General features: G+C 36.2%; 1 protein-coding gene across 1 annotated transcript; it reads left to right on the top strand.

Moving 5' to 3' along the window:
- The first annotated feature begins 5,001 nt into the window (after positions 1-5,001).
- Positions 5,002-18,814, top strand: LOC123528284 (protein-S-isoprenylcysteine O-methyltransferase-like). The gene is made up of 4 exons (XM_045308016.2): positions 5,002-5,203; positions 9,691-9,949; positions 11,726-11,943; positions 13,645-18,814. The coding sequence occupies exons 1-4, from the start codon at positions 5,003-5,005 to the stop codon at positions 13,825-13,827; spliced, it is 861 nt and encodes a 286-aa protein (XP_045163951.2). The 5' UTR covers position 5,002; the 3' UTR covers positions 13,828-18,814.
- The last annotated feature ends 2,031 nt before the right edge of the window (positions 18,815-20,845 follow it).

The following is a 20,845-nucleotide window of genomic DNA, read 5'->3' as shown; positions in this document are numbered from 1 at the left end:
GTGCCCAACTTTACAACTATCTATCTATCTATCTGCCGTTAACGTCAAACCCCTTGCCGGAACGTAGACGTTCTGCGCGTCAAAATCAAAAAGAGAAAGAAAATAGTGATAAAAAATTTAGAGTGGAAGAAACTAATGTGGCGAGATGCCTCTATCAGGATGTTTGATATAATTTAGTCACCGCATACCTTATGATTCGTACCTAGAATAGTTAGACCCAATCATATTCGAACCGCCGATGATCCGTCATAATTCAATACTTTAGATGATAGACTGAATGAAATAAGCACTAATCTTTCATGAATTCCTAGAAAAGAAAGTTCTATCTACTGACACGTTAATTACGATAGTTTTAGGCTCTAATTACGGAAAATACACAAATTAAGGACAAACTACGCACTTCCATTATCAATGTACTAAGGAGCTTGATTTTGTCATAATCATTGAGCGCTCATTAATTACAATTGGATAAAAGCTTATAAATACCGGGACAGCGCCACGAAGAGATCAGAACCTGCCTGGCTACCGAGGAGTCAACAACGTCAAAGTAAATATATTATATGAATCTGCCAAGCTGCCGAGCGATAATAAATAAGAAATAATTACCATATACTATTAGGTTCTTGACCTCCTGTCATAGTCTGAGTTCATACTCAAAACATTGCGTTTTGTTTAAGGGCCACGACGACAGGAACTTGACATCTAGTAGTATTTTGGTAAAATCTTAATGTATGGTATTCACCTCAGGCATTGTTTGTTGTGAATCTCCATACTACAAGATCCCATCCACTAATTTTGAGTGCTCATCATCAGTTAAATTGAGATAGATTGATTAGCATTAATTATTTTATATTTCACCAATCATATTAAGAATCATTTGTTTTCCAATCAGTCGGCAAGGAAGCCCATAGGAAAATTATATTATATTTAATATACTGAGCTAGACCGTGCACGCTACAAAATTGGGCGCCCAACGTGGGGCATATTCATAGCTTCATATAGGCTATCTTATCCACGTTAAAAGATGGCTGAGCACATTTTTGGGTTGCCTCATCACGACGAAACCATGGTTGAAGAGGTTGAGAGGTTGAGAAGACAAAATAGGATTTTGATACTTGAACGAGAGATTTCAAAGTTACAACAAGAAATAAATAAGACCTTGAGTGATATTGACACCTCGACCCCAATACAGAGTGATAAAAAGTATGTCTTTGAAATGATACCACCAGGTAGACCTGATGAAGGGTTATCTACGATACATAAAGGACCCTTGACACCTAGACGTCTGTTACCAGAAACACCTACATCAGAAGATAAAGAAGAGTCATTAAAACCAGACATATTTGTGACTGAGCGCATAAAAAAAGTTTCCCATCCACCAAAAATCGAAGATAAGGAAACTTCAGATTCAAGTAATGGAACAAAAATATCAAGCTCCAGTAAGACGACTTTGGTGAAGCCAGCCACATACGACGGGACAAGTGCATGGACAGATTATAAGGCACACTTTGATGCATGTGCTACTTTAAATGGCTGGGATGATAACAAGAAAGGCTTGTATCTATCCGTATCACTACGAGGACAAGCCCAGAGAGTTTTTGGCAACCTTAATTCAAAGACTACGGATTATCATGAATTAATAAGAGCTTTAGAAGATAGTTTTCACCGAGAAATCAAACCGAGTTATATAGGGTTCAGTTGAGAGACAGACAACAGAAAGCTACAGAGTCAATGGCCGAACTGGGACAGGATATCCGACGTCTAGCTAACTTGGCATATCCTAATGCCCCAGCCGACGTTCGGGAGACCCTGGCTAAGGAACAATTCATCGACGCCCTTGTGAGTTCAGAAATGCGTCTCAAAATTAAGCAGGCCAGGCCTACGGATCTAAACGATGCCGTCAGACATGCAGTGGAGTTGGAGGCCTTCTATCGAGCAGAAAAGAAAGAAGAGGGAATCTTTAGAAGCGCAGTAAATGAGGGACAGTCAAAAGAAATTGAAGATCTTAAACACGTAGTTTTGAATCTTAAACATAGCGTAGATAGTTTGAAACGCCAAGGACAATACAATAAGACTAAAGATAGATCCATGAATAGACTATACAGTTATGATAGACGTCGAGTACAACAAGATAAATACAGACAAACACCTTATCATCGAGCAAATGAAGATAGATCGAAAAGACGATACCATCATTCAAATTCGGGTGTTACAAACTCTCCTCCCAATTATAGAAAACGAGAGTTCCATTATAACTTTAAACCAGGCAGCTCAGAACTAAAATCGGAGGCAGACAAATATAGAAATGACCGCAGATGCAATGAACCAAGCATGCGAAAATCAGGTTTATATGTCACAGCAAGTATTGACAGGAAGTCAGTAGATTGTTTGATAGATACGGGAGCAACTTTGACTCTCATATCCGACAAATTGTGGAGCTCAATTGAGCATAATCACACTTTGAAAGAATTTGACTTCCAAGTTTCATCAACGAGTGGGCATTATTTGAAAGTCAAAGGACAGACAGAGCTGTCAATTTTATTTGGTAACAACAGATATTGGCGTACTACTGTCATAGTTGCATAGATCGACATGGACGTGGTACTGGGCCTTGATTTTATGCGGATGTATGATGTAAGCATAGACATTGTACAAAATACCATCCAAATCCGTGGACAAACTTTTAACTTGTTCTGTACAGGAAGAATAGGTTGTTACCAAGTTGGTCAGCCAGGACAAGTTGATGAACCGAATAAAAGACGGACACGCCGTAGGAAAAGAAAGGTTCATACAGACAGCAACAGTAAAGTCCAAAACGTAGACTCCTTACAAAATACAGATGTTTGCAAAGATATTAGCATGGCGGACAAGATGAAGAAACGTCAACTTTTGCCAATATGCCCAGTGTGCAGGACACATATACCAGAAGGTATAAGGTTTGAAACCCATATTGTCAAGTGTTCAAAGAAGAATGATTTAGAGAGGACATGTAACATATGTAATAAAGTTATGTTAAAACTTGCATACTTGAAAAAGCATATGAAAATGCAACATAGTTAAACTATTTATGAACCTTATTCATCAAGTATGAAATTTTACGTTGACGATAATGGCTAGATCTCAGTGGAAGTGCTGATGAACATGTGATTCTGATTATCATCTTTGAAATATGATGACAGTCTGAGATTTAGATAAACTGACTTTCAATATGCTATGTGATTGATAACAACTTAAGATTAAAGGAAAGATATTGTCTTATGTATGCATTGTTTCAGAGAGAAACATTTAAACAATGCCTCGATTTACTCTGCATTTTTCAGTTTGTCGTAATTTATGAATACGAAGTTATGTTTCTAAATGTCATGCGGGGCGCATGAACTCGGAGGAGAGGGTAATGTGGCGAGATGCCTCTATCAGGATGTTTGATATAATTTAGTCACCGCATACCTTATGATTCGTACCTAGAATAGTTAGACCCAATCATATTCGAACCGCCGATGATCCGTCATAATTCAATATTTTAGATGATAGACTGAATGAAATAAGCACTAATCTTTCATGAATTCCTAGAAAAGAAAGTTCTATCTACTGACACGTTAATTACGATAGTTTTAGGCTCTAATTACGGAAAATACACAAATTAAGGACAAACTACGCACTTCCATTATCAATGTACTAAGGAGCTTGATTTTGTCATAATCATTGAGCGCTCATTAATTACAATTGGATAAAAGCTTATAAATACCGGGACAGCGCCACGAAGAGATCAGAACCTGCCTGGCTACCGAGGAGTCAACAACGTCAAAGTAAATATATTATATGAATCTGCCAAGCTGCCGAGCGATAATAAATAAGAAATAATTACCATATACTATTAGGTTCTTGACCTCCTGTCATAGTCTGAGTTCATACTCAAAACATTGCGTTTTGTTTAAGGGCCACGACGACAGGAATTTGACATCTAGTAGTATTTTGGTAAAATCTTAATGTATGGTATTCACCTCAGGCATTGTTTGTTGTGAATCTCCATACTACAAGATCCCATCCACTAATTTTGAGTGCTCATCATCAGTTAAATTGAGATAGATTGATTAGCATTAATTATTTTATATTTCACCAATCATATTAAGAATCATTTGTTTTCCAATCAGTCGGCAAGGAAGCCCATAGGGAAATTATATTATATTTAATATACTGAGCTAGACCGTGCACGCTACACTAAAAATAAACTTGGTGATATAAAAAGGTTAAAATTTGAGTTTGCAGGATAACTAGGGCGTGACATGTTCTAGGCTTTAGTGGACATTGCAGAAGCAGCACAGATTGTCAGAGGCAGCGACAGCAGAACCAGGGGTTCCAGGAGGCTATTTCTCCCATACACGAACGTCACTGTGTATAAGCAGTCCTTCTTTTCCAGGACGATACAGGACTGGAACTGTTTGCCAACCACGGTCACGGACATCACAGACATCGAGGCCTTCAAGGCTGCTCTCCATGCCTCGGTAGCAGCCCCGCCTCTATACTTAAGTCAACTTTTAACTGTACAGCCTTTAGAGATGTGACTGTCTTGCCCCAACCCAACCGTGGACAAAGTATACATTCCGGTTACTGGAGTTCTGTCCTGTACACGGAAGAAGATGAAGAGGCTGCAAACTGCAACACTGAACTGCTCTATGGTAGGGAGGTGGGCGACACTGGGGGAAAGTTGGTTCCAATGGTACACTGTTCTCGGAAAATAAGAAACTTTGACTTGTAGTAAGAAAACTAGGCCTATATATGCACATTTTAATGTATATGTAAACAAATGGGGCCAACATGATTTCAAAACTTGATGATTAGAACACAATCAGAATAATGAAATGCTATTTAAAGGAGTATTATATTGTTGTTTATATGAAATGAACAGCGGACCGTCGGTTAAAAATTGATATTCTCATACTTGTAAATGACCGTGTAATGTAGACGACAACGATATGCAGCTGATGGTTCGGTGAAAATTAAGATGGCGCCGTCCACACCAGAAAATATTTCTCTGTCAGCATTTCTTCTTGGAGCGGCCTCCTTTCTTCTTTCAACATTGTTTTATTTAAGCCAAACTTTATCTAATTTATGGGACGATTGGTGGATACTAATATACATATTTTACGTGGCGCTGACTAACTGTGTAGTGTGGGTAGTCTTCAACTCTAAGGACGCTTACAAGGTAAACTAGTGGGTGGGGAACGAGGAAATATTTACTAAATCTGTTGATGCGAGATGTTTGATCACTAATATCACATTGCAGGAAGAATAGCTAAAATTATGTATTTTACGATTCACAATATTTGATAAATTAGACAATAAACCAGTTAAAACTTAAATGTCTACTTATTTCCCTCGTTTTATTTTGAAGGGATGAGATCTAGCCTTCCAGTAACCAGACGCAGTATTTTTTCCCACTATTTTGGGAATGGGGCAGGGGACTTTACAACTTGGAGAAATGCTTCGTTAAATGCCCAAATTGGGATTTTTTTATGTCGTGATTAATGAATTGTCAAAATAATTTGACGTTCAGATTGTTTTATATTAAATTTTGTGATGGGCAATCTAAACGTCAAAACTTTGAAGGACCAAAATAGTGGAAGTTAAATCACAATACACAGTCATGTAATGTTATTGGTTTTATATGGCATGTAAACACGCGGTAAACGTTGATCGTGTAGAGTACATATATATATAACATAGACATACAAAGGTTTAAATAACCAGAAAATTCGTAATTTTGGATATTATTTAATAATTTTTACATAGATTAATGAGGAATTGAATCCCCTTTTGATACATGTAAGTTTTATTTTAATTTATGGCCAATTTATGAAATAATCGGCATTTAAACCTATGGCATGTAAAGCGTCGGCAGCGATGAAAATCTAATCAGATGTTGCTTCAACTATTTTGGTCTTTCGAGTGTTTGACACGAGTGGGGATATTGCCCATATGAATAAAATATCTCAATATTTCCTAGGATCACGTCAAATTAGTTGGACTAGATTAATGAACTAACAATACTTTTTAAGCGAGTTTTAAACTTTTATGGTACTCACAGTTAAAGATAGTAAAGTCAATATTTATTCATTGAAAAAAAAAAGCTCTATATGCAAACATGTATCTCTTATTGAGTTTACAATTCTGATTCATAGACGTGACTGTGCCGTGTGTTTTATTATCACTTAGATCATTGTCAAAATTTGTCTTGAAGATTCCAGTCACAGATGCCGTTACACCGGCGTTAGTGTTAGTTTTTCTATATATTTTTTACTTTCAGTTTCTCTTTGACTAGATGTAGCCATTGTAGGTGTGGTGATTTGAGCGGTAGACAAATCTGTTGTTTTAAGGTCTGTCTGACGAACAAAACATCAACTTTTGGCATACTTTTTGCATCTTTCTTATTTATTTTCTTAGTATAATACTTCCTTTTAAAGATGGCATGTTTTTGATCAACAGACACAAAGTTTACATTACCATGCCTTTCAGTGATGCAATTTAATAGGAAGTAATAACAATTTTCTCAATTTTTAGCTCGACTATTCATAGAATAGTACAGCTATTGGACTTGTCCATGCGTCCGCGTCCCGATTTGGTCAAGTTTTTGTATGTAAGCTGGTATCTCAGCAACCACTTGTGGGAATGGATTGAAACTTCACACACTTATTCACTGTGATAAACTGACTTACATTGCACAGGTTCCATAACTCGGTTTTGCTTTTTTATAAAATTATGCCCCTTTTTTGACTTAGAAATTTTTGGTTAAGGTTTTGTATGTAAGCTGGTATCTCAGTAACCACTTGTGGGAATGGATTGAAACTTCACACACTTATTTACTGTGATAAACTGACTTACATTGCACAGGTTCCATAACTCTATTTTGCTTTTTTACAAAATTATGCCCCTTTTTCGACTTAGAATTTTTGGTTAAGGTTTTGTATGTAAGCTGGTATCTCAGTAACCACTAATGGGAATGGATTGAAACTTCACACACTTGTTCACTGTCATGATCTGACATGCCCAAAGCAGGTCCCATAACTTTATTTTGCTTTTTTACAAAATTATGCCCCTTTTTCAACATAGAATTTTTTGGTTAAGTTTTTGTATGTAAGCTGGTATCTCAGTATCCACTAATGGGAAAGGATTGAAACTTCACACACTAGTTCACTGTCATGAGCTGATAAGCACTATGCAGGTTCCATAACCCTATTTTACTTTTTTACTAAATTATGCCCCTTTTTCGACTTTCTTATTCATTCAAGCGACAAGGCTGTTAAATAGTCGAGCGTTGCTGTCCTCCGACAGCTCTTGTTCTGTAATACCATAATATCAACATCAACATTATGGATTTAGGACCCCAATTTTCATGTCATGTTGTGAAAATTTTCAGGCATTTTTTCCAACTTTCAATTGGAATTTTAGAGGTAAAATTGGGGAAAAACATACTATTTTTCATTGGGATTGGGTACCGTCTCAGTAGCCTATTGGTAGAGCATCGCTTCGAGTGCGAGAGGTCGTGGGTTCGATCCCTGGCCACGTCATACCAAAGATGTAAAAATGGTACTAGTAGCTTTCTCGCTTGGCGCTCAGCATTAAGAGGATAGTGCTAGGACTGGTCTGCCCAGTGTCAGTATAATGTGTCTGTGTGGGATATCATGTCACATGTCTGGAGCGTGATATTCCAGTGAGGCAGCACTATAAAGTTGGGCATTGTGCTCACTGCTACAAGTAGACACAGTCGTTTATATGACTGAAAAAGACGTTAAACCGGAACACGCACACTCATTGGGACTGGGGCCCAGTTTCGGCCCCAAATTGGCCTGAAAAAAAAACACTGCTATATTTCAGGTTTTTTTTCTAGCTAATTTGGGAACATAGCCTATACCCCCAAAATTGGGAATTTTGATGTGTAAATGTTCCAAACTGGGAAATATTTAGTCCCATAGGATATAGTATTAGTAAGGATGTGTTTATTAATAAGCACTTTCTCGTACATGTTTCACATTGTACAACCTCTTTAACATACTTCCATTACAAAATTGTCCATAAATTGGTCAATAATTGTGCAATTTTGATGAAATTTTAATATATTCAGAATTTAGATTGGGAATTTTTGCACTCATTTTGGGAAAAATACATACTTTTTGGCATTGGGAATATAGCCGAATAACGGCTATAACAACGGCCGAAAAAAAAACCTGTATTTTCCCCTAAAATTGGCATATTTTCCTTTAAAGAAGGTCATATTTTCCCCTTAGAAATCGAAGAAAATGTTCCATAATAGCATACATATCTGAACCGCAAAGGTATTATATTTACGCACATACTTGTTACTACAAAATTGGTTGTGGGTTCGATCGCTGACCGCATTATACCAAAGATGTTAAATGGCACTAATAGCTTCCTGGCTTAGCGCTCAGCATTAAGAGGATAGTGGTAGGCCTGGTCAGCCTGGTGTCAGCAGGGTTTTCATTATTAACCGATTAGAATCGGCTGTGAATCAGTTGTTTTTACAGGTGTTTTGAAAATACCATTTTAATTGTTACGATCCGTTTACATCGGGACCTGATCGCTTGTTTCTCAGAAATTATCCCTTGATACAAATAATAATGAAAACCCTGTGTCAATATAATGTGACAGGGTCGGATATCATGTCAGGTGTCTACAGTGTGATATTCCAGTGGGGCAGCACAATAAGGTTGGGCATTGTGCTCACTGCTACAAGTAGACACCTCATATAATGTTCGGAGCCAGAGGGAATAAAAAATGTCGTTATAGAAACAACCTGCTGGAGTTACTTTCACTGTTAATGAAGAAAACATAAATTTCTATATGGAAAATTTGACAGAACAAACATAGGGATGGAACCCAGTCTATGGTGCACCAGGTGTTCTTTTGGAATTTCACTCAGCCTGACCAGAGTTGTAGTCCTTGACTTAGTGAAAAATATGCATTTAGGCCTTTAGGGGCCCTGGGCACAAAAGTTTGTGTCCCATGTTTCTCGAAAAGTATTTGACCTAAAGTTATTTATAAATTATTAGCTAGAGGATCGTAATGAAGCAAATGAAGCTGTGCACCTCAGATAAGCTGTTTGCAGTTTCACTCAGCAGAACGGATGATTTAGTTAAAAATACAGATTAAGTGCTTAAAATTGAAAGATGGAAAAGTTCATTCTGAAATTTAGCTGGGTAAGGGTAAACATGAAAAATTAGTCCAGGACTTTTTGCTCATTTGTAAGCAGTTAATTATTTGGTAAGGTTGTACTTATGGATAGTATTCCAGACTCCTGTGGTTTATCATGCCAAAGAGTGTGGGAAAATAGTTTTTAGCTCGCCTTTCAAAGAAAAGGTAGAGCTATTGCACTTGCCCTGGCATCGCCATTGGTTAAATTTTTTGATAAAGTCAAATATCTCTGTTACTATCAAAGCTGTTGACTTGAAACTTAAAATAATAATTTACTATCAAAGTCTACACCAGGAGAAACAATCCCCATAACTCTGATTGAATTTTGACAGCGTTACGTCCCTTTTTAATTTAGATATTTTGGTTAAAGTTTTATAAAGTTTTTACTGGCAAAGCTCTAATTCAGAGATAAGGACTGAGAAAAGTCAAGTGTGCTGTCGGACAGCTCTTGTTATGATAAACAAAAACCATTCACTACTTCAGGTAGCTGTCAGAGGGTGTTTTCTCGGCCTAGTGTTTGGATTTGGTTTGATCCTCAGCTTTCAAACATCATCATGGACACATTTTGGTTGGTACCTGACATGTCTCAGCGTATTTCATTGGTCAGAATTCTACACAACGGCAGTGACAAATCCACGCTCTCTGACACTAGAGTCGTATCTTCTGGATCATAGCAGGGAATACAAGATAGCAGCTGCAGCTAGTTGGATTGAATTCACTGTAGAATGGTTTATATTCCCAGGTTAGTATTGACTTTCTGATAGTCTCAGGTAATAGCAGGTAAACTGTAAAAGCTACTTTCAGCATAACCATTAAATTTCGTTACAGAAAAAACTTGTTCTACCGGTGAAATAATTTTGTTTTCAATATTATAGCAGTGAAACATTAAATTTCGTAACAGAAAAAGTTGTTCTACCAGTAAAATAATTTTGTTTTCAATATTATAGCAGTGAAATTTGTTAAAATTGGCATACTTTCAAAGATTTTGACGGGAAATACCTTGAAACTACTAACTGTCGTCCACGACAATTAGCGGTTATAAAAATAGCACAGTTAACCTTGTGGCATGAGCCTGTGGCATGTTGGGCCGTAAGAAACCGGTACAAAAATAATAACAGAAACCTACAAGTTATGGTCAAATTATCTTACCTAAATCTTGGAACTATTGCTTGTGGTTGCCATTGTTGATTGTTTACATCCTGGGATTTTTTGACATAAGGGAAAACTGACGAAAATACTATATTTTCAATTTTAAGTTCTAAATATTTAAGGTACTTCATAAAAAAAAGGCGGTTACAAAAGTAACAAAATAGAATTTAAATATAACAGTTGCTATAAACATGGTCAGAAACCCTAATAAAAGGTATAAATGCTTGCAGTTTCATGGAAGGTTCATCTGTTTCCTGTTAGAAGCCTTATTAACAGTTTTAAGAATTTGTGAAATGTGAGTGTTTGTGTTTTTAGAAAATGATGCAAATTAATACTAATAAATATTTTGAATCATAAGTTACATTATTTGAGAATATCATCAATATGACATAAGGCTATGCCACAATCAGGAATCGTTACAGTCAATTTAAAGGTAAATTTTTGAATAAAAAACAATGCTGCACATATTTGTACTGATGAGCAAGATGTTGCGGTTCGGACAAATTATGTGGACGCTTATTATGCACAAGGAAACGTGTATTCTTCCAAAAAATCCAAAGTCAGACGCTCTGTGCGCATGCCAGAAGACCACATTTTTTAATTCGATAGTAATATATCTCATTTGGTATGTATCGCATGTTACTGTAGAGGGATTGATCCCTCTACAGTAACATGTAAGATTGATTCCCTATTAGTGAAAATTGAAAAACCCTGCAAATACGATCTTATCTGCAATAATGTAAGAATGTAAATTCGAGTCATTCATCTTTCTGTTACATGTGGTGTAAGAAAGTTGTCAGTAACTTGGAAATATGAAGATATTTCTGGTTGCTAAAAAACAGCAAATTAAAGGAAATACAACAGTTTTGGCATTTCAGGTCAAGCCAAAGAGACTTAAATTGTATTTTAAATGAAAATAGAAATGAATGTGTGAAAATCATCATTGTTAAATATATGTATAAGCTAAAGATAACTCTGATACTCTACTGTATATATATATGTATATTTTAGCAAAATGTATGATTGCTTAGTACTGTTCACAGGCTGTTTGATGTTGACTCAGTAGTCAAGTTATTACACGACTAAACTTTCATGCAGTGTCAAATCTGACATGATGTTGGCTTGTGAGTCGGTAAGCCACATTACTTGCAGGATGTTAATAATCAAGTACAAGTTTACATTAGTTTGCAACTTTTTGTCCAGCAGCTTTCTAAGGCTATAGAAATCGAAATCAAATGGATGAATTCAGGTGGCCAGTCTGTGCGGGCCATCTACATTTTGCAGGAAATTACTATACTAGCATTCGTTTGTAAACAGTATTCCAATGTTTTTCTTCACCTGTTATATATATCTTTATCTTCAATTGCAGGTTTAAAACAGTTGAGATATATCAGTGTGTTTGGATTATTGCTCACAGTTCTTGGCGAGGTGATACGAAAAGCCAGTATGATAACTGCTTCAACAAACTTTAATCATTATGTCCAGTATAGAAAACAACGAAACCATCAGCTAGTTACACATGGAATATACTCTCTGTGTAGACATCCCGCTTACGTTGGATGGTTTTTATGGAGTATAGGAACTCAGGTATATGCATAGCTCCACTTCACAAAAATTCTATAGTTTAAGACAATATGTGACTAGTATTTAAAGTTTTATGAAGTACAGATAACATTCATACATGTATGTAATACATATGTTTTCTCTTTTCTATATATGAATTGTAGACTGTAAACACAAAGAAATCTGAATGGTTGAAATAAGTGTATGACCGTAACCAATATCATTTAACTATGCTATATTGGATATAGTATTAGATCAGTTGTTCAGATCATATGAAACAGATTGGGCAAGTACCAAACTTAATTAAGCAAATATGAGTAAACTAGGGCAAATATGAAAATAACGGCCAATTCGAGAAAATGGGCCAAGTAAGGGTTCATGCATTTTGAGTCTTTGACTGGATGAATTAAGGGTGCCAGCGCAGACTTGAACTATAAAATCATCATAAATCAAATGATCATATGTTGGTCTTGTTATTTGTCTTCTGGCAGTTGTATTGGACGTTGACCATGGGCTAATACGACCAATCTATGACAAATAACAAGGCCAGTGTTAAATAATTTGATTGTGAACATTCCAGTTAAACTCTTGATGCAGCCTGCTTGCTTAGCTCAGTAGGGAGAGCGTTGGTCTACGGATCGCGGGGTCGTGAGTTCGATCCCCGGGCAGGGCGTACGTTCTCCGTGACGATTTGATAAAAGACATTGTGTCTGAAATCATTCGTCCTTCACCTCTGATAATTCATGTGGGGATGTTGGCAGATACTTGCGGAGAACAGGTTTGTACTGGTACAGAATCCAGGAACACTGGTTACATTAACTACCCACCTTTACATGACTGAAATACTGTTAAAAAACTGCGTTTAACCCAAAACAAACAAATAAACAAACAAACAAAACTCTTGATGCAGTTAACTGCTCTAAATGTCATGAATTTTTTGTCAAAAACATAAATTTATATAATAGTGGGCATGAAATAAGTCCAAAATTAACTGTTGTATTGTAGACTTAGTCCAGAATATATAACAATTCATAATCAACCTTTACTCCATTTAAGAAATAATTTATAGCAAAACCGTGTTTTAACACTATAAATGATGGGCGGTTATACATCGGGCATAATAATTTCAGGAGGGCACAGCCGGAGTGCAGTTATTTTGTACGACATATAAATGCAAGAGTGTATAAATAGTGTTCAAACATGGTTTTGTTTAAAATTATTACGATTCTTATATGTCTTATATTGTAAAATTTAGATCAAATATGATAGAACTTTCTCTTCACGCATGTATGGCGCCAAATGGTAGGTTGTCACTTTTGTTTATACACGCCAGGACCGAAAATGGTCATATGTCTTGCAGAGTAGTTCCATTAGGACGCAAATGATGGAGAATTATTCTGCACAGCTAATTATAACCAACATCGTGTGTGTGTAAATTAATCAATACAGTTGTGCTATGTGACATTTCGTTTTAAACTTGTTTGAAGTAAAATATTTTATCAAATTTGAAAGTGCTATTTCTTGATGCGTACATGACCCTAAATATCACGTCAAGATGATGTCAACATAATATCGTTGTCATGATTTATGCATTGCTAGTCATATTAGAATTCATTATAATGAATTTGATAAAGGTAAACAGCTGACTGATGTTCAAGTTACTGAAATGCTAACTTTGTTAGTGACATTAAATTAAATGCAATATGTTTACTGTTCTTCTTTCAGATCATTTTATGCAACCCACTTTGTTTGGTAGGGTATACAATAGTTTCATGGCGATTCTTTAGAGAACGTATTTTTGAGGAAGAAATATATTTACTCAACTTCTTTGGTGAAGATTACGTCGAGTACCAGAAGCGAGTGGGAACCGGTCTTCCATTTATCCAAGGGTACAGAGTAAAAATGTGAATTCCTCGGCAGCTGTGATCTCTGTTATATATTATGTTGTTATATAGGGCTGTCATTGAGGGTTGAGCTTGCATCAGTATATAAGGATATTAAATAGTGTTATAACAGGTAGATATTTTATAGGTGAATAACTTGATTTTTGGTAATTATGTAATATTTTTATGCCCCACTTCGAAGAAGGAGGGGTATATTGTTTTGCAGATGTCAGTCGGTAGGTCGGTCAGTCGGTCGGAATGTAAACCAATCCATTTCTGGATGATAACTCAAGAACGCTTGGGCCTACGATCATGAAAGTTGTTAGGGAGGTTGGTCATCGCCATCAGATGACCCCTATTGATTTTGAGGTCTGTATGTCAAAGGTCAAGTGACCCTGAATAGTAAAACGGTTTCCGGATAATAACTCAAGAACACTTGGGCCTAGGATCATGAAAGTTGATAGGGAGGTTGATAATGACCAGCAGATGACCCCTATTGATTTTGAAGTCAGTATGTTAAAGGTCAAGGTCACAGTGACCCTGAACAGTAAAACTGTTTCCGGATGATAACTCAAGAACGCTTAGACCTAGGGTCACGAAAGTTGATAGGGAGGTTGGTCATGACCAGCAGATGACCCCTATTGATTTTGAGGTCAGTATGTCAAAGGTCAAGGTCACAGTGACCAGGAACAGTAAAATGGTTTCCAGGCAATAATTCTAGAACGCTTGGGCCTAGTGTCAGGAAAATTGATAGTTATGTTGGCCATGACCAGCAAATGACCCCTATTGATTTTGAGGCCTTTAGGTCAAAGGTCAAGGTCACATTGGCCAGGAACAGTTAAAACGGTTTCTGATCTTCTTGTCCAAAACCATAGGGCCTAGGGCTTTGATATTTGGTATGTAGCAATATCTAGTGGTCCTATACCAAGATTGTTCAGATTATTTCCCTGGGGTCAAATATGGCACCACCCCAGGGGTCACATGGTTTATATAGACTTGTATAGGAAAAAACTTTGAAAAACCTCTGGTCCAAAACCACAGGACCTAGGGCTTTGATATTTTGTATATGACATCATCTAGTGGGCCTCTACTAAGAGTGTTCAAATTATTCCCCTAGGGTCAAATATGGCTTCGCCCTGGGGGTCACATGGTTTACATAGACTTTTATAGGGAAAAACTTTGAAAATCTTCTTGTCCAAACCACAAAGACTATGGCTTTGATATTTTGTAATATAGCATCATTTAGTGGTTCTCTACCAAGTTTGATCAAATTATCCCTCTAGGGTCAAATATGGCCCCGCCCCAGGGGTCATATGGTTCATATAGACTTATATAGGGAAAAACTTGGAACCTTCATGTCCATAACTTACATTATTCATATTTGGACCACATGTATAGTTTTGAGTGGCAAGATGAACCTTGACATGAGTTGACCTTGATCTTGACCTAGTGACCTACTTTCACATTTCTGTAGCTACAGCCTTCAAATTTGGACGACATGCATAAGTTTGTGTACCGAAAAAAACTTTGACCTTGTTATTGACCTAGTGACCTACTTTCAAATTTTTGAAGGCACAGGCTTCAAATTTGGACCATATGCATAGTTTTTTGTTCCAAAATAAAATTTGACCTTGCTTTTGACCTAGTGACCTACTTTCACATTTCTCAGGCTACAGCATTCAAATTTGAACCACAAGCATAGTTTTGTGTACTGAAATGAACTTTGATCTTGAGATTGACCAAGTGACCTACTTTCACATTTCTCAAGCTACAGGCTTCAAATTTGGACCGCATGCATATTTTTGTGTTCTGAATTGAAATTTGACATTGATTTTTACCTATTACCTATTTTCACATTTATCAAGCTTACAGCCTTCAGATTTGATGCACTTGCATAGTTCTGTCTACTGAAATGAACTTTGGCCTTGAAATTGATCTACTGACCTACTTTTACATTTCTCAAGCCACAACTTTCAAATTTGGACCACATACACATTGTTTTGTACCGAAATGAAATTTGACATTGATTTTGACCTTGAGCTAGTCTTGAAATTCGGAACATTCAAAAATGGCTCAGTGAATGGCGCCAAGATCACTCTGTAATCTCTTGTTAGGTTAATAGGTTAAAGGTCAAGGTCAGATTAAACCAGAATGGTAGAACTTTTGTTTAAAGTGAGCATATAGTTTCTGTTCCTTGTGCAATTACTGAATGCATCAAGGGGGGCATTTCGTGTTCGACGAGCTCTTGTTTTACTGTTGGAAATGAACCAATAAAATTTGAATTTTCTACATTATTTGAGAAATGTTAGATATCAGCAGGACATGTTTAAATATTTTTAAATTTAAACATAATTTGACCATGAAAATTGAATTTTTTATTAAAAGACAATATTACAATTTTAGTAGATTGAAAATTTGCAAATGTCTTTAATGGGTCTATTACCTCCCTTTTTTATTTGTTTCACTATAAAAATCAATTATAAAGCTAGAAACCTTTACAAAAATGTCTGTATTTCAGATATTGCAGTGGTCAAAGCACTGTCAATAGAACAGTGAATAGGAAAAGTAATGTTGATAAGGACAGATTGCAATTGTTCTCCTTAAAGGGAGGTAATTATAAAATGAAAATCTATGAAACAACTGTACTGTTTATTTTATAAATAAATCTGCAACAGGATGTATGTATTAAACATTTTGTACCTCAGTCCTGATATATTCTCAGGAATCAATGGTCAAACATTTTTACTCAATGACAGCCCTTGTTATATTATATGCAAACTTAACTATTATGCTTGTTACACATTTGTCCATGATATTATACCAACTGTTTGATCCACAAAATTTATAATAAATTTTTCATTGTGACCTTATTATGCAAAATTCAGAAATAAGTTATACATCATTTTAAAAAACTTGATAGTGCAGTAGGATCTTTTAAATTTTCTAGATGTCTTAGTAAATGTCAGTTTTATGGCCAAAGATGTATTTTTTCTTTTGTAAAAATTCTGGCTAATGAAAAAACTTTTTTTTCGAAATTTTACAAAGTTTTTACATGGAAATGTTGCTTGTATGCTAACTAAGAGATCCTGGATTGTTTTTATATCAGTCTAATAACAATTGAAGCTGAAATTTTTTGATTTTCAAAATGGCTGAAATTTACAATCATTGAATAACCCCATCAAAATCAGTTTTTGACAATAAGAAAAAATAACTGAAAAAAAGAATCAGAATTAAAAACTAATCAAGATATTTTGAAAATTTGAATAGTTTCTATAACAACACTCAATTTTCTTTAAACTGATGTATAACTTAAATGGTGTTATATGAGCCGCCCCATGAGAAAACCAACATAGTGGCTTTGAGACCAGCATGGATCCAGACCAGCCTACACATCCGTGCAGTCTGGTCAGGATCCATGCTGTTCGCTTTCAAACCCTATTGCAATTAAAGAAACCATTAGCGAACAGCATGGATCCTGACCAGACTGCGCGGATGCACAGGCTGATCTTGATCTGTGCTGGTCACAAAGCCACTATGTTGTTCTCATGGCGCGGCTCATACATTTAACAAGAAATACCGGAAAAACTTTGTTATGGAAAACGTGGGTCAAACAGTAATTCAGGATGGCCAGAGTCTCGGTGAAAATTGGTTTAAGTTGAAAGTTGAAAATTATAATTAAAGCTTTCCTGAATATAGTAAGAATGACCCGTGAATTGGTAGATATATATGTTGCTTGTAAACTGTTGAATTGCTACAGACATTTAATGTCAAATCATTGAAATTCCTTTAAGTACAGATTTTTGGCCACCTTGCAAAGTATTGATTGTACAGATTAATGTAATTTTGAGCTCACCTGTCACATAGTGACAAGGTGATCTTTTGTGATCGCGAAGCGTCTGTCGTCCGTCCGTGCGTGCGTGCGTAAATTTTTGCTTGTGACCACTCTAGAGGTCACATTTTTCATGGGATCTTTATGAAAGTTGGCCAGAATATTGTTTATCTTGATGATATCTAGGTCAAGTTCAAAACTGGGTCAACTGTGGTCAAAAACTAGGTCAGTAGGTCTAAAAATAGAAAAAACTTGTGACCTCTCTAGAGGCTATACTTTTCAATGGATCTTCATGAACGTTGGTCAGAATGTTCACCTTGATGATAGCTAGGTCAGGTTTGAAACTTTGTCACATGCCTTCAAAAACTAGGTCAGTAGGTCAAATAATGAAAAAACCTTGTGACCTCCCTAGAGGCCATATTTTTCATGTATGAATGTTGGTCTGAATGTTCACCTTGATGATATCTAGGTCAAGTTAGAAACTGGGTCAACTGCGGTCAGAAACTAGGTCATTAGGTTTAAAAATAGAAAAACGTTGTGACCTCTCTAGAGGCTATACTTGTGAATGGATCTTCATGAAAATTGGTCAGAATGTTCATCTTGATGATATCTAGGTCAAGTTCGAAACTGGGTCACATGCCTCAGTAACTAGGACAGTAGGTCAAATAACAAAAAAACCTTGTGACCACTCTAGAGGCCATATTTTTCATGTGATCTGTATGAAAGTTGGTCTGAATGAACATCTTGATGATATCTAGGTCAAGTTCGAAACTGGATCAACTGCAGTCAAAAACTAGGTCATTAGGTCTGAAAATAGAAAAACCTTGTGACCTCTCTAGAGGCCATACTTTTGAATGGATCTTCATGAAAATTGGTCAGAATGTTCACCTTGATGATATCTAGGTCAAGTTCAAAACTGGGTCACGTGCGGTCAATAACTAGGTCAGTACTTCAAATAATAAAAAACGTTGCAACCTCTCTAGAGGCCATATTTTTCAATGGATCTTCATCAAAATTGGTTAGAATTTTTATCTTGATGATATCTAGGTCAAGTTCAGCACTGGGTCACATGAGCTCAAAAACTAGGTCACAATGTCAAATAATAGAAAAAACGATGTCATACTCGGTTTAAAACTGGGTCATGTGGGGCAGGTAAGCGATTCAGGACCGTCATGGTCCTCTTGTGTTGTTTAGAGTTTATTTATTAACATGTTTTGTTGATAAACGCATGTCAGAAAGCTGCATGTAGTTTGTGATGAATTGTTATTACATATTTTCATTGTACCAGAAATCATGTTTTTATGCCTGTTTTGTATTTTTGAAAGTTTGCTGAATGTACATACCATTTTTTAAAAACAAAGAGCATTCTTTTTCAAGCACTCAATTAATGAAGGTGACCAGCTTTGCTTGAATTAAACACATTATAGGTACGAAAATTGCCCATGTAAGTTTTCAAAAATATATTTCAGGAAAAGCCTCTTGATAAGTACAACATAATCATTTGAAAATACAACTGCTCTTTTTAGCTCACCTGTCACATAGTGACAAGGTGAGCTTTTGTGATCACCCTTCGTCAGTGCGTCAACAATTTCTTGTCTGCATGATAGTGGTTTCATTTATAATTTTATTTTAACCAAACTTGCACACAACTTTTATCACCATAAGATCTCGGTTCCTTTCTTGAACTGGCCAGATCCCATTATGGGTTCCAGAGTTATGGCCCCTGAAAGGGCCAAAATCAGCTATTTTGACCTTGTCTGCACAATAGCAGCTTCATTTATGATTTGATTTTTACCAAACTGGCACACAACTTGTATCACGATAAGATCTTGGTTCCTTTCTGAACTGGCCAGATTCCATAATGGGTTCCAGAGTTATGGCCCCTGAAAGGGCCAGAATTAGCCATTTTGACCTTGTCTGCACAACAGCAGTTTCATTTATGATTTGATTTTAACCAGACTTGCACACAACTTGTATCACTATAAGATCTTGGTTCCTTTCTTGAACTGGCTAGATTCCATTATGGGTTCCAGAGTTATGGCCCCTGAAAGGGCCAGAATTAGCTCTTTAGACCTTGTCTGCACAATAGCAGCTTCATTTATGATTTGAATTTAACCAAACTTGCACACAACTTGTATCACCATAAGATCTCGATTCCTTTCTTGAACTGGCCAGATCCCATCATGGGTTCCAGAGTTATGGCCCCTGAAAGGGCCAGAATTAGCTATTTTGGCCTTGTCTGCACAATAGCAACTTTGTTTATGATTTGATTTTAACCAAACTTGCACATAACTTGTATCACCACAAGATCTTGGTTCCTTTCTTGAACTGACCAGATTCCTTCATGGGTTCCAGAGTTATGGCCCCAGAAAGGTCCAAAATTGGCTATTTTGGCTTTTGCAGCCATATAGAGACTTCATTTATGGTTTCTTTTTATACAAACTTCCAAAATATCTTCAACAACAATAAATCTTGGATTCCATGACAAATCAGATCAAATCGTAGGTTATTTTATATCTGATTACCTCCCCTGATTGTAGTCAAAATGGATTTATATCAGTAAGTACTTATAGGACTTATTTGAAATTTCATTATTGTCATTAGTTGGACTGAGCCAATCAGGGTAGATAACCATGGACTGATTTTATGTCAAATTACCTCCCTTTATTTCAAATTATAATGGGTATATCTCTGTAACTAATGAAGATACTGATCTGAAATTTCATTTATGTAAACAGATATATTTGGCAGATCCTTCTTTTGTTCACTTTCAACAGTTTTCTTTTTAATTACTTCCCTTTTACGTTACTATAAATAGCTTATTTTTAGTAACATTTTTATTATTGGCCATAGGGAAAACCAAGACCACTTTTCTGTTGTACAACATGGATGGTACCTCCTATTTTTAGTTGTATTTTGATATATCTGTACCTTGTAAGAATTTGTTTTTCTTTTTGGTTAAATTTCTTTCCTTTGTTGTTCCTGTCCTTTGGACTTAGATATTTTTTCTGAAGACCTTCTTGTTCTCAAGTGCAGTGATAACAGGTGAGCGATGTAGAGCCATCATGGCCCTCTTGTTCTGAAAATGACATAAAAAAGATTTTTTCTCTAGTGATGATGTTATCTCTACTTGATAAATTGTCAAGGTCACCAGAAGCACTTTTGTTGCCTGGTAACCTTGGCATCCAGGTATTCGCAAACATAGAGCACAACA

This window comes from Mercenaria mercenaria, chromosome 14 (assembly GCF_021730395.1).
Source record: "Mercenaria mercenaria strain notata chromosome 14, MADL_Memer_1, whole genome shotgun sequence".
NCBI classification, from domain to species: Eukaryota; Metazoa; Mollusca; class Bivalvia; order Venerida; family Veneridae; genus Mercenaria; species Mercenaria mercenaria.
This window is presented reverse-complemented; position numbering and strand designations above follow the sequence as displayed.